We start from the raw sequence: 13,887 nt of genomic DNA, 5'->3' as shown, positions 1-13,887 counted from the left end.
TAATGCGAACCGAGTAACTCTCCTGCGTATTTTTAGATCAAATATCATGTGTGCCCAAAAACATTTCTTTTCATCAAGAGAACCTCTGTATTAAGAAAAGTTTAATCACGGGCGTACCTGATACCATCAGGCTGTTCGTTTGAAAGTGTTCTAAATTACTTGTGCCTGAAAATAACAATAAATAATGATTCAGAAACTTCGATGGAGTGAGACTTGTGTGGTTGCTAAATCATTATTTACTGTAACTGATCATCTAATAAAGTCTGAGTTTCGTGTTGTTTTCGACTGATTATGGCTGCAAAAACGGAGACGGATGGCGAAAAAATCACTCCGGAAGAGAGAACTGACCAAGTACCTTCGTGATCTCGTTGTCAAGAGAGAGACTATACATTTTCTCATAAAGTCTATGTACTTCCCCGAAAATTCGACGGAAAAAATGTTGCAACCAACGGTCGAAACCGCAAGGAAATTATTAAGGACGTGTACGTAATGATGCGAATTCCGGGTAGGTGAAAAATCGAAAAGGCCAAGATGATCTCGCCCCCTTCGAAAACTCTCTCTCTCGTCGTCGTCGTGTATATAATTGAGCATAGAGCAGACAGATTACGGAGAGAGAAAGAGAGAAGGCAGACACAACTCGTTAAAAAAATCGCCCGTCGGCGCATTGCGAAATTATTGGGCGAGGTGCGGTTCGAGTCCTTTTTTTCGAGGTATAATCTCTTCAATTCCGTTGTGTCACGAGTCGCGAGCCGCAAAATGACAGTTTCTCCCCCTCCTTCGCTGTCTATACCCTCTGCTTATTCTTTTCGCTCTCGCATTCCTTAGTTTGCGCATAAATCCGCGACAAACGTTGCACATCAGCTTTTGTACAACAAAAGTGTTCTCGCGCAAAACACCCGATTTTGAATTTGTAAAAGAAAATGAATAAAACAAACAAAAGCATCGCTCAATAAGCCATAGCAAACTACTCCTGTCTGTGTAAACCCCGACTCTTACTTAAAACTCAGCGAAGCGTCAGCAGCGGCAGCAATAGCGGCAAGAGAGAATCGTCCTCTGAAAAGGCCATCTCCTAAATTGCAAAATAAACGGCGCGTTTTATACCTTCTTATTCTCATCAGCGGAGCGCGCGCAGCGGTGGCGGCAGCGACGACCCCATATAATCGCGCTGCGGACCGAGGAATATCGTCGCCGCCCTCGACTCGCCGCCGCGGCGTGTAATGACAACCGAGAGAGAGAGAGAGAGAGAGAGAGAGAGAGAGAGAGAGAGAGAGAGAGAGAGAGAGAAAGATTGTCTTTTCCTCATTGCGTCCAGCCCCCTGTAGCGACGCTTCAGTCGGATATTGCTTGTGTATCCGCGAGATGGAAGAGCTGGATTTATTATTGCGCGCGTGCGACTACTGTCTTCTATAATATCCTCTTGAGGTTTGCCATTATTATACATATACTTTTCTTCTGTATATTTTTACTCTCGAAACGAACGACGAGCCTTGAATTGTAAAAGTCTCGGAAACGAAGATTAGACCTAATACTCTCGGGTCTAATTCTCGCGTATAACTATATGTATATTCTCTCGCCGCGAGGCCAGAATGGAACGCGCGCCTCATTAAATTCGGCCCGATTCTTCGGATGTATATCCTTTCTCGAAACATTCCAATTAAATCCGCAAGAAAGAGGGAGAGAGAGAGAGAGAGAGAGAGAGAGAGAGAGAGGAGAGCCCTCGACTCATTCCGCATGTATATATACGCACGTGTCTCTCGCTCGGGTCGCGCGTATGTGCACATACACAGCCCTCGCGGCAGCTCTGCGGCGATGAAGGATTCGATTCTGAATTTCAATCGGTTATCGAGCCACGAGTCGCTCGTTAAAAACGTAAAAGGAAGCGGATCTCCGTAGAGAGAAGGAGAGAGAGGGAGGGAGAATCGAACGTTTTATGCGAAATTAATGGATCTCGGGACAAAGGAGCGAAGAGCTCCTCGATCTCCGACGTTTCTTTATTTTCGTTCTCCGCTTCGCTCGCTGCTCGTTTGCGAGAGCTGCGCGCAGGGAAATATTTTATATCATGTTGCTCGTGCAAAGTTTATCATTCGCGAGCTGAGTCCCTCTCTGCCGAGAGAGAGAGAGAGAGAGAGAGAGAGAGAGAGAGAGGCTTAATGGGGATTTATGCTTTGTTTGCGGTTCCTTCGTTAAAACGCCTCGCACTGCGTTATCTATATATATACAACTGTTGGCTAAAAGACGCGAATCTCACAATTTCTTCCAGACACATAGAGAGCATGTACAGCAGCCTCGACCCTGTAAACCGCGGTTACATCTCTCTGGAGCAGTACGCAGTCGGGATGAAAACACTGGGCATCGATTGCTTCGCACCGAACCCCATGACGTGCCAGTGCGATCCCGAGCGCGTGAATAAAGATGCCTTTGTTCGAGAGGCGTAAGTAAGAGAATCTGAATTTTCAGGCACGAGTATGAGAAACAACGCAATAATACTATACACGCAGTCTATAATCAAGGAATCCCCGTGTGCACAAGCTCGATCTAGGCGCGATCGTTGATGATAAACGCAGTAGGCCTTCAATTAAAAAGTGCAACCTTACGCGTTTTTTCTTCAATGTTTCACCCGAGAAACTGTCCTGGGAAAAGCAGAAGGATGACGAAGCGTGATTTCAAGCGCGAAATGCTAATTCATCCGATTAGCTCGCTTCGTTTGACACCGGCGCGCGCTTTCATGAGAAAATCGCCCGAAGATTGCGCGATACTTATTGCGCGAGTAAACACGCAAACAAGTGCGTGAGAAAACGTAAAGATTGGAAGAGAGAGAGAGAGAGAGAGAGAGAGAGAGAGAGAGAGAAAAAAGCGCCGCAACGAATATTAGATTCATCTCAGCTCTTCCGCATCGGGATTTTCGCGACTCGCTTAGACGCGCATGGCTAGAGGAGCGTGAACACAAGGGCCGATAGGTTCGCGGAAAAACTCTCGTTCCAGAACCCGACTGACCGTATAGTCATGCGCAAAGGAGCCGCGAACGCGATTTAGCCGACGTTCACACGGCTATGATGCTAATACGTGAGCGTATACTACCGTTGAGAGATAGCCCCCGTGATGCGCGCGGTTACCTTGTGCATAGGTGTGTATATAGGTGTATGAGAAAATTACCACTTAATTTTACGCTTTGGTAGCTTTATAGTATATGCTGTATGTACGTGTAGGACAACAGGTGATTCGACACTTATATGGACGAACTATTCGCGCGCGTGAGGCTCTTTAAAGTGTTGTGAAGCGTCGTCTCGTATGGCTATCGTTTAAGGTCTCGGCACATCTGCATGCATGGGATATGCTGGATCGTTATTGAATTTTATTTTCGATGTATATGGCTAAGACTTGCGCGTTGTAACAATGCTTGAGCTTTAACGAATCTTTTTTTTTTTTTAAACGAATAATATATCATATTAATTCTTTGATAAATTACATCCAAGCACTCGCTCCCGATGCGCAAGCAACAACAAAACTCGAATCCGAAAAAAAAGCACCTGTATCCGCTAGAGAAAAATTGCAAACTCTCTCGGCACACGCGCTGTTATTCTTCCTCTTCTTTGTTTTTGCACCGCCGAAAAATTTGAGCCCCAACAACTGCGCCGTGGGCGAAAGGTATATAAGAAGCGCGGCGCGCGCATTTTTCCGTAATTGTAGCCAGGGATTACCTTAATAAGCGGGGGTCGCGCTCGCGCCACTCTGGCCCGCGGCTCGCGTTATGCATAGCAATGTGCTCGCGTCTTCGGGTATATACATATATAGTTAATAATAACTCGTCCTTCGTATACACGTGTATGTATAGAGTCTCGAGTGTCTTTTGATTCGCGCGTAATTAAGGAACGCGATTCATCATTCTTAAGTAATAATGTACACGATTCTCGTTCTCGTTGTTTGTTTGTAAACAGGGACTCGAGAAAAAGTATCCGCATATGTATACAACATAACAGAGAGCTGGGGCCCGCGATAAATCTAGTTTAGAAAGTAGAGCCGGACCGAGGCAAAATCTCGTTTCTCATCTCTCTGTCGCCCCGAGAATCCTCTCCGGACTTTCTTCCTCCCCTATTCGCCTTTATCTCCAGCATCGCTTTTTGCCTCTCATTTCGCCTCTTCATCCTTATCCCTCTTCCCTCTCCTTCCTCCTCTCTTCTGCTCCATTTCGATACGCCTGGAGCAACGACTGCAGCGCGGGAGATGAGTCACTGTATGCGCGTGTGCGCTGAAATTCTGGCTTAATTCGTGGCGGGAATAGCGCTTTCGAAGAGTTTATAATACGCGCGGGGAAGAACTGAAAGTCTATCCCGAAGAAGAAGAAACGACGAGTTGTTTTTCACGCTTATTAAAAGCGCTCAGCTCTCGAGCTGACTAATCAAGCTCGCGAGCGGGGAATATTTAAAGCGCCCCATAAAGTTTCTTCTATCAATTAAGCGCGCAACGTGTAGCGCACTCGTAAAAACAGCTTGTAATAATATTTCGAGCACCGTAAACAGAAAGGGATAATCGAAGGGGGTCAACGCACGCTATTGCGATAAACTTCAAAAGCAAGATCTAACCTCAGGCTCGCGATCATCTATACGCTTACACACACACACACTTACGCGGCGGAGTGCATCGCACTCTCGGCGGTTTATGCGCGGCGCATAGCCTTCTACGGTGTTGCGCACACGTGTGTCATGTCTTTGGACATAATGCGCGAGCGTCGCCCGGCAGATGTTTCGCGACGCGATGCATATGCGCGTAAGACAATGCGCGATTGTGTACGCGTTGACGAGTCAATTGCACGGCTATTTTTTTTATCTCGCTCTCTAGCGATATTTCAGCGGAGGGATTTTTTTTCTCGCGTGTATAATGGAGCATCTGTCTGAAACAGTGTATCTTCGGTTTCCTAAACTTTCCGCGGCGCGTGAAGCGAGACTTAATAAGAGTCGTGTGTGTGTGTGTGTGTGTGTGTGTTTGAATCAACGCGTATTCATTCGCCTCGTCAGAAAGAGAGCAGCGACGATCTAAAACAATGAGGACTCGGTTCTTCGCTTTATTAATGTCTGGAGATGTCGAGTTTCAATTCGTTGACTGTTATAGAGGACAGCTGAAGTATAAAAGTTTCATGTATATTCATACGCCGACGAAATTGTTTGCGACTACATCACACGGAGCCAATTGAGTGAATATTCGATGATTTTTTCTCTCTCTCTCTCTCTCTCTCTCTCTCTCTCAAGCAGCGCGCGCGTGCTTCAATTCGGAGCAATTGGCTTGCGCTCGCGCCCCGTTTAATCTTCTCCTTCGGACTTAATGTGCCCCCTCGGCGCGTGTGTGGCTTTCTCAATTTGCCTTCGGTCTCTCGCTCTGATGGCCCCTCGTATTATAGAAACGTATATAGAACTGTGAGGAATTCCTATCGCCGACGAAAGTCATTTTCCTCGCGAGACACATTCGAATCTCGTCGCTGCGCCGAGTATACAGCGAGCGTTTCGAAGAGCTCGTTTAACGCTCTTTCTCTCTCTCTCTCTCTCTCTCTCTCTCTCTCTCTCTCTCTCTCTCTCTCTCTCGAGTGTGTGTGCATGCACTCAAGACACCGATGACGTCAGGCGTCGTCGGAGTCAAGTGGACCTCGTTAAGGATGACAATGCGAGAGAAACGAGCGCACAACCGAGAATCCTTTCCCTCCATCTCTTTCGATATTTATTGCAACCGAGTCGCGCCGCGTATATTCTCCCGCTAATGAGTAACCAACGCCAACTCGTATTTCCTCTTCTTCTCCTTACAGGAAAAGGTGCCTGGAGAAAAGCCTGAAGGAAATGATAGCCAAACCGCGAGCGGTGCACGAGTCGACGGCCGCCGAGTAACCGCGGGTGCGACGAAAATAGCAAACAAAATTTTATAAGTTTCGACGCGCCGGAGAGCGAATATTCCCGACGAAAATTATATCGCAGCGCCACATCCGGCGAGAGCCGAAAAAACAGCGATATCTCTGAAACTTCAACGCGTCGTGTGTAAAGAATCGCGCGAGCGAGCTGAGCGGTGAGAAAAAAAAAACAGAGCACACATAGTGATTACGTCGTCCTCGCGAGAAACGACGGGGAGAGGCTGTATAAATAGAAATTCTTACGGCTTTTAGCACGTACACGCGGAGGAGTGAGTCGCGGCTCTCTGTAATTTATAATTGCCGGGGAGGAAGAATCTCTGCTCCCGAGCGAGCGATGTGTCTTCGCGCGAAAGAGAAAAAGTCACTTATACGCGTGCGCGACGAATTCAAATATAGAAAATACAGACAATGGGGAATTCGAGCCTTATTAAAATAATTCCAGTCCGTATACAAAAAGAGCGCGCGAGCCCATTGTTTCCGATCGTATTCCGCAGTTATAAATACAGAATAGGTACATCATCCCCCGGCGTCCTTAAGCGGAGCGACGAAGGATATGGACAAAGAGTCAAAAAGACCGGGGCGTATATAACGTATAAGCGCCGGCGGGCATAAAAATCAAACCGCGCGGCTTTGATCGCGTAATGAGGCTGCGCGTGGACCTTATATACAGGCTCCCTCTTCGCGAGAGAAGGAGAGCGCAGGACTGACCGCGAACGCACAATTTTACTCTCCTTATACACTCTATATACATCCTTCCTCTCGACTCGCTCCTTTTCCTATTATACGAACGCCCGGAGGCGTCGAAGGCGGCGCGCGCGCGCGGATAACGGCAACGCGAGGAGAGCAACAAGTGCGCGCGAGGGAGGAGTCAGCTATTGGATTTTTGGATGAGTCTGTAGCTCGGCCTCCGCGATGCTATCTCTCATACGCGTTTGTGTATTATACACACACACACCCACTCGCACACGCACGTACGTGCGTTTCTTTATTTTTTCAAGCCGCTTATATTTGCACACAAAGCGACGTTCGCGCGAGGAAAATCCGACTTCCTCGAAAATAATTTCCCTTCCGAAAACCGAGTATACAAAACTCATCTCTCTCAACCCATCGCTCATTCGGCTCTGCGCGCTCGGAACGAGATACAATTTCGCCGCGAGCGCTTTTAAAAACCAACGGCAACATCACCTACTTCTCCTGCGGCGTCGTAAAGAAAAACGAGGCCTGATGCGCGCGACTGTATAACGCACAGGAAAAAAAAAGAAGAAAACACGCCCACGAAAGCAGTGAAATAAAAAAATGAAGAAGAAGAAGAAGAAGAAGGAACGAATCTCCGCGGGCCTCTCTCTTTATCTGCGGCTGTGCGTCGGCGGCGGCGGTGGCGGCTGTAATCATTCCATAAAAAATCCCGAGGCTCAAAAATCCCTCGAAAAGCTACGGTCGAGCCTCGTCATTACACGTACATATAGGTATACACAGCTTGCAGCGCGCACGTGCACAGCGTGCATAACGCGCGGCGGTTCTCGCGTTACATCTCTCGCGTGCGCCCCTTTCGCTTTATGTCTTTCTCGTTGTGCGCTTTACTCGCCGTCGCGGACCTTTTTCTCTCTCCGGCTTGGAATTAAAAGACAATTGATATTTAACGTATTCAATTGCTTTCGCGCTCGGAAGCGCTTTACGCTTCAAATGTAATTGACTGCGCGGGTACGTATTGTAATGGAGCAATTAAGAATTTTATACGCGGGGAATATGAGTTCGACGGAGAAAAAGTGTACGGGGTAAAAAATCAAAGTGTCTCGAAAGGCCGCGCTAGTCGCGCCTTATACGCAACCTCGTTCGCGCGCGCAGGAGAGAGAGAGAGAGAGAGAGAGAGAGAGAGAGAGAGAGAGAGAGAGAGAGAGAGACAGGCTCCTTTAAAATGCATACCAACGCACACAGACATAAAGGGGAAGTAGCTGCTGCTGCAGGAGAAGCGCGAGTGGAGGGGAAAAGGAAACCCCTCTCCTTCCATCGTAGAGTTGCGCTCTTCGAGAGAGAGAGAGAGAGAGACTCTGCTACGCGGCTGCCCCCCCGTCAGTCCGGCTTCTGCTCTTGTCGAGGAGAGTCGTCATGCCGAGACCCTTGCCAGCTTCGTGGCTCTGTGCGCGCGAATTTTGACTTGCGCCGCGCGAGTGTGTTTCGTCGTTCGCACGACGACGAGGGTGATAATTGTATACACTTATCGATTGATGATATACTCCGAGGACTGCCAGCGAGTCGAGAGCACAAGCGGAAATTTCGCAGAGGAATCGTGTGATAGTGTGCCGCGAGTGAGGGGCCAGGATGAGTTACTGGAGGCTGGTACTCGTGGTGCTCGTCGCGGCGGGAAGTGGATGCTTCGCGGCGCCCGCGACATCGGTGCCGTCGGCTGATCAGTGCGATTGGACCGGAAGGTTGGTATTTTTTTTATTTTTTTTTTTTAGCACTATACTGATGTTGCGAGGCTGTTTCGCATTAAATACGGGGAGAAAGTCGCTCGCGCGCGTTGGTTGACTTTTTTACGCCGAGATTCCTTACATAGAGTTTCGTTCGCTAAAAGTTCGAAGGACTGCATCAATCGCCGCGTAATTGCTCTCGCCGTCCGTTGAGCAACGCGTTATAGACTCGTTGTAAACAGAGAGAAAACGAGCTCCGAATTCTTTAGCGGGAAGCAACGTACGTAAACAACCCGCGAGAGATGCATCGGTAACCGCGACATTCAAAGCTCCCCAAAAACAATAATCCATCGCGGCGTTAGCCAATTCAAGCTCTCCATACAGATTAGAAAAGCAAAAGTGTCGCAAGCCAGTGCGCGGTGGCTCATTTCATTTAATTCGAGCTCTTGCGTACAACATACTTCAGCTCCTTTCACCCACGACTGCAGCAGCAGCAGCTCCGACAAATGCATAATACGCGGGCCGGAGTTGTGCAATGCGCGCGGCTAAATCGTGACCGAGGCCAGAGACTTCCGCGTCCGCGGGATTTAACGGAACATACGCGCGCGCCTACGCTGGATGTGTGTGTGTCTGTGTGTGTGGCGCGAGATTTCTTGCTTTGGCCCGATTGACAGGGTGATACGTGTGTAACGAGTTGCGTTTTTTTACTCGCAGGAGAGAAAGTCGCCAATGCTCCGGTTGTTCGTTTTTTCCGAGCGGCTTATCAGCGCGGGGATAAGCCGTCGATGCAGTTTAGAAAGTAACGGTATTTCGTACGAAGCGATTATTTCTTTTTTTTTCTCAAATCGTCGCAGGATTCTAGGTCGACGATGACTGAAAATCGCGACGCTTTATTATTCATCCGGATTCATCGAATCGCTCGTGTGGCTTTTAGGAGAAATCGATACTCGATTATCGGCCATCAAGCGTTGAGAATCAATCATCTTTCGAATTACGTATGCGAGCGTACGCTAGAAATCCGGGCTCGATTATCTCCATATTTTAATACGACCTGCCTCCTGACTCTCGTGTATTCGAGGTCGTGAATAATACATGAGTTCTTTTGCGAGAGAGAGAGAGAGAGAGAGAGAGAGAGAGAGGCGATGACGACTGCCGCCTTATTTCAATAATAATCACGGATTTCTGCTAAACCAATACGCTAAATCAAGTACGGGCTTTCGCAAATCGACAAAGGAGCAAGAGAGACCGGTAATGGCCTGCTTACAAAAAAAAAATGATCGTATATCAACGCGAAATTAGAGTCCCCGACACAAACGTAAACCTGTTTGGCGGTCTATGCGAAAAAAATTAACGCGCGATATCGCGAACCAGCTTCTCGCCCTTGTCTCTGTATAGGATAACGCTGTAAGAATAAATTTCTGACGCATGCGTATAATAATAAACCCGTATACAAAGCTGCAGCCGCGCGGCGATATCGGTCAGTCCACAATCCGGTCAAACTACAGTTGCAAAACGCATAGGCGCGGCTAAATTGACCAGTTTTTCTCTCTCTCTCTCTCTCTCTCTCTCTCTCTCTCTCTCTCTCTCTCTCTCCTTGCACCGCATTCTGCCGCTGCGTGTGTGTGCGGCGCGGGCTTTTTTACACACACACACACACACACATACACAAGTGCAGAGCTGCAGAAAGAGACAGGGAGAGAAAGAGAGAGAACCAGTTAAGTCCGCGTTGTTGTCTTCTGCATCGACGCTCGCGCAACCTTGTCCGGAGTCCTTGCGTGCTATCAGCGAATTCCTCGAGTTCCTCGAATCGGTCGGAGAAAAACGAGAGCTCCGCCCCCCATTACACGCGGACAGACACGATTTAAATCTTATTCAGCGCGCGGGGTATATATAATCGACGAGTGCTGACGGGCGCGAAAAAATCGACGCTATCAGCTCGAATAAAAAAAGAAGCTATACGATCGACCGAGAGTTGCTGGCACTTGGCGTATTGTAGTATAAAATTTCTACGTCGTAAATTAAGTTTACCGGAGCGACGCACGCTACGCGCTATAATATAACGCAGAAACTACTTCACATAAGTAGCTGAGCAAAACCACACTCAGAGTCAACGGCCGCGAACGGCGAAGAAAAGCAGCCAGAGCTAATAAAGGCCGGGCCGCGCGGTGAGTACACAAAAATCGAAAGAAAAGAGGCGACGCGCTTCTCTCTCGTAAATAGAGCGCGCGCGGGCAAGCGGCAGCTCGAACAACGATGATTTAATAAGCGCGGCGTTATTAAAACGCAAACCAGTCGCGCGAGTGTGTGTACGTACGTGGTCCTCTCCTCGTGGTGTCTTCAAGAGAGAGAGAGAGAGAGAGAGAGAGAGAGAGAGAGAGGATGTGAGTATCGCGCGCGCGGAAGAACCGGTTCTCTCTCAAAGTAAAAGAGAGGGAGCAGCACGTTCTCATTACCCATGCGCCTCTCTCTCTCTCTCTCTCCTCTCTCTCTCTCTCTCTCTCTCTCTCTCTCTCGACTCCTTCAAAATAAATACACGAGAGCACAGGCGCATACACACACTGTGCGATGCTGATGCTTCTCGGTTATTCCGCGAGCTGCGGATGGCGAGAGAGAGAGAGAGGGGGGGGGAGGAGGAAATGATAAGTACGCGAGCGCGTTTATAGATTTTGAGATCGTTCTGCGGCTGCGTGTGGCCTTTTTCTCGTTGATTTTTATTTTCATGTCGATGCGGGGTGAAGAGCCTCTGCTAGTGGTTTGTTGCTAAAGAATCGTTTCGATTTTCAAAGAAGAACAGGCCCTCGGAGCCTGCATTCGCCACCACACCCCCATAAATGCACCTAGATCCGAAAAAAGCCATCGATCTCGAGCAGTAGCGTAAAATCACGTTCACGCCGGGCCCTCGAGTTCAGCGCAGAAAAAGGGCCCGCAGCGAGAGAACCTGAGAACTGTCGGCATGTCTCTCTCGCGGTCGTGCGTGCAGCCCCGCGAAGTGTCGTATCGCGTTTCACTGTTGTGTACATGAGCAGCTCGGCTGATTTATTATGGTCGACATGTCGCCTCGACATTTCATAACGTTTTATGTTGATACGATGAAAATCCGCTCGAGTCGCGGATAAAGCTGAAGGCTTAGGTTATAATTGCACTGTTCAAGCCGAGGAATGTGACGGAAATGAATGCGTAATGAAAGCTCCGACGCCTCCCGAGCATGTAGTAGTGCTGTAAAACACGATACTCGTCACGCGTTGCGAGTGTGATGGGCATAGGTGGGAGACTTTTTCACGGCTCCGCGCGAGCCGTCACATCGCCGCTTCATGTGTATCGCTTCTTTCTTTATTCGCCGACCAATCGAAGCGAATGCTTCTCGACGTGCAAAATGCTCAATCAGCGGATCAGCCTCCAACAATGATAAACATAGGAATAAAAAACATGTAAAAAGAAAAACTAACCTCAACTCTTTGTCCTTACAGCGGCGGTGGCGGGAAAGGCGTCCGTCCGGTCTACCTGCGCTGTTCCCGCGGCAGCGTCTCCTGGCGCTATCCCCGAGGTGCACTTCGCGTCGTCCTCTCGGCTAGCGAGTCATCGGGCTCCCGTGGCTTCCGAGGCTGCGTCAAGGCTTCCGGTCCGGGACGCGTCTACCTCGAAGGCAAGTCGAGTCTGCGACTGATCTACGCGCCGGGTGACGGCAAACACGAGGCCCTCCACCGATGCTTCAGGTCGCGGGGCCAGTTGGCTGCCCTGTACGTCGAGGCTGACGAGCTCTCCGGTGGACTGCAGAACAAGCCCAAGTTCCGACTGCACTACGACCTCGAACTGGAGCCTCAGCGACGACACAGGCTCGAGGAGGAAGAGGAGTCCGAGTGCAGGCCCTGCAGCAAGGAGGAGCTGGCCAAAGCCTACTGCCAGAGCGATCTGGTGGCCAGGGGCACCGTTAGCGCCGTCGAGAGAAGGCCCGAGCTCGAGAGCGCCGAGCTGCTGCTCAGGGTTACCAAGACCCTTCGCCGCGTCGAGGAGAATGAGGTGAGTTCGCTTTTCGCTCGATTATGTAACGCACTTGTATTCGTTGAAAGATTTTCGCTACAGCGTCGCACTATGCGTTTGCTTCAGGAGAACGAGCTGGACTCTGTGGAGCCTCGGCTGATGAAGGAGGTTCGCATCAGAGTGCCGACCGTCTGCGACGCGAGACACGGCCAGGGCGAGTTTGTGATAATGGCCAAGAAGCGGCTGGGCGACCTCAGCCTCACCTGCGCACCGAGACTCGAGGAGTGGGCCGAGGCCGTGAGGGAGATGGAGAGCGCGCCGTGTGTACTCAGGAGCTAGCATTGATTCGACATCGGCTCCGGATGTTCCTGCGCGCACTCGCAATTTCCGATCGCCTCCCCGTCGGTATCCGCGGCGCGTGAAACGCTGTAGAGGAAAAAACGGGTTGTTGACATTTTGTTTTTGTTTGATATATATGTACTCCCTCGGATACTCGCTGCGCGCGAGCTGTCTTCTTCGAAACCAGCTCGCACTGATCAGCAGGCCGCGACCGGTTTCAGAACTCGGAAGCCCGTGTAAAAGCCTCTCTCCTTTTTTTTTATTCTTGTTTGCGACAAAGCGTTTATATATTATATATATATAGAGTCTGTAGAAAAAAAGGGAAAGCAATGTAAATAGCTGTACATACGTGTGCTGCTGCAGCCTGTATATATACGTATGTTTGACATTGGATGTACTTCGAAAATAAGACATCGATCTCCGAACTGTGATATTACTGTATTATGAGAGATTTAAAAAAAGAAACGGATTTATCGTCGTTTATATACGGATGAAATATTATTATATACAATCAATATCGATGTGTTGTTTAGATTTTAGGTCGTGTGGATCGCGGCTGTCGAAGCCTGCAATGGTCCACATATCGGGATGTGATGAAAAACGATTGTACGGTTATAACAGAATTTTTTTCTATAAAATGTATTTAATTAATAAATCTTGATTTCGTAGAAATGTATGTACTTGTTCGATTTCCTTCCAATCAACTTCAATCTAAGAAACAGAATCAGACATTTTTAGCATACGTCGGTAGGGTAGAGAGTGCTGTCATTTCATTCAATTAAGAAAAGCTTTATAAGGCCTTGTTATCCAGCTGGATCGAACTAATTTATTCAAGTGTTGCATGCAATGCGCTGTACGCTGATTTTTAAAGTTGTAAATATGCTTCTCACTATTTAAATTTACCGATCGATGGTATAAGTACTACATACCAGAGCTCGGTAACTTAGGAAACCAAAGCCCATCGGTAAACTGTGTTGCACTTATACTATTTCAAATTATTATAGCTTTCATAAAACAATAATTATAAAAAATGGGGTTTCTCTTACATTTCAAAATACGAAATCTTTGAACAGTGGAAATACAAAAAAATAACGGTACACTCCTTGCAGTAATAGTTTTTTTCTTATTTATTAGCCCAAATTTTCATAAAATTTAAACGCTGAACACGCACTATACACCACTACGCTTTGCGTTTACACCGCCTTCACCATGATGCCTTCGCATCTCTTTTTCTCGTTACTCCTCGCCGCGACGAAACACCGCACTCCT

General features: G+C 48.4%; 2 protein-coding genes across 2 annotated transcripts in view; one reads left to right on the top strand and one right to left on the bottom strand.

The window, feature by feature from the left end:
• Positions 1–11,838, bottom strand: part of LOC100124057 (intersectin-1) — an 80,003-nt gene extending 68,165 nt beyond the window's left edge. The window contains exon 1 of the mRNA XM_008217500.4: positions 11,748–11,838. The gene's annotated coding sequence lies outside the window, so the exon portion shown is untranslated. The remainder of the gene's footprint in view (positions 1–11,747) is intronic.
• On the top strand, positions 7,833–13,294 carry LOC100115175 (meteorin-like protein). The gene is made up of 3 exons (XM_016988601.3): positions 7,833–8,319; positions 11,769–12,318; positions 12,406–13,294. Exons 1-3 carry the CDS (start codon positions 8,210–8,212, stop codon positions 12,616–12,618), a joined length of 873 nt encoding a protein of 290 aa, XP_016844090.1. The 5' UTR covers positions 7,833–8,209; the 3' UTR covers positions 12,619–13,294.
• The last annotated feature ends 593 nt before the right edge of the window (positions 13,295–13,887 follow it).

Source organism: Nasonia vitripennis, chromosome 5 (genome assembly GCF_009193385.2).
Source record: "Nasonia vitripennis strain AsymCx chromosome 5, Nvit_psr_1.1, whole genome shotgun sequence".
Lineage (NCBI taxonomy): Eukaryota > Metazoa > Arthropoda > Insecta > Hymenoptera > Pteromalidae > Nasonia > Nasonia vitripennis.
The sequence above is the reverse complement of the archived record's forward strand: the minus strand, read 5'-3'. Positions and strand labels throughout refer to the sequence as shown.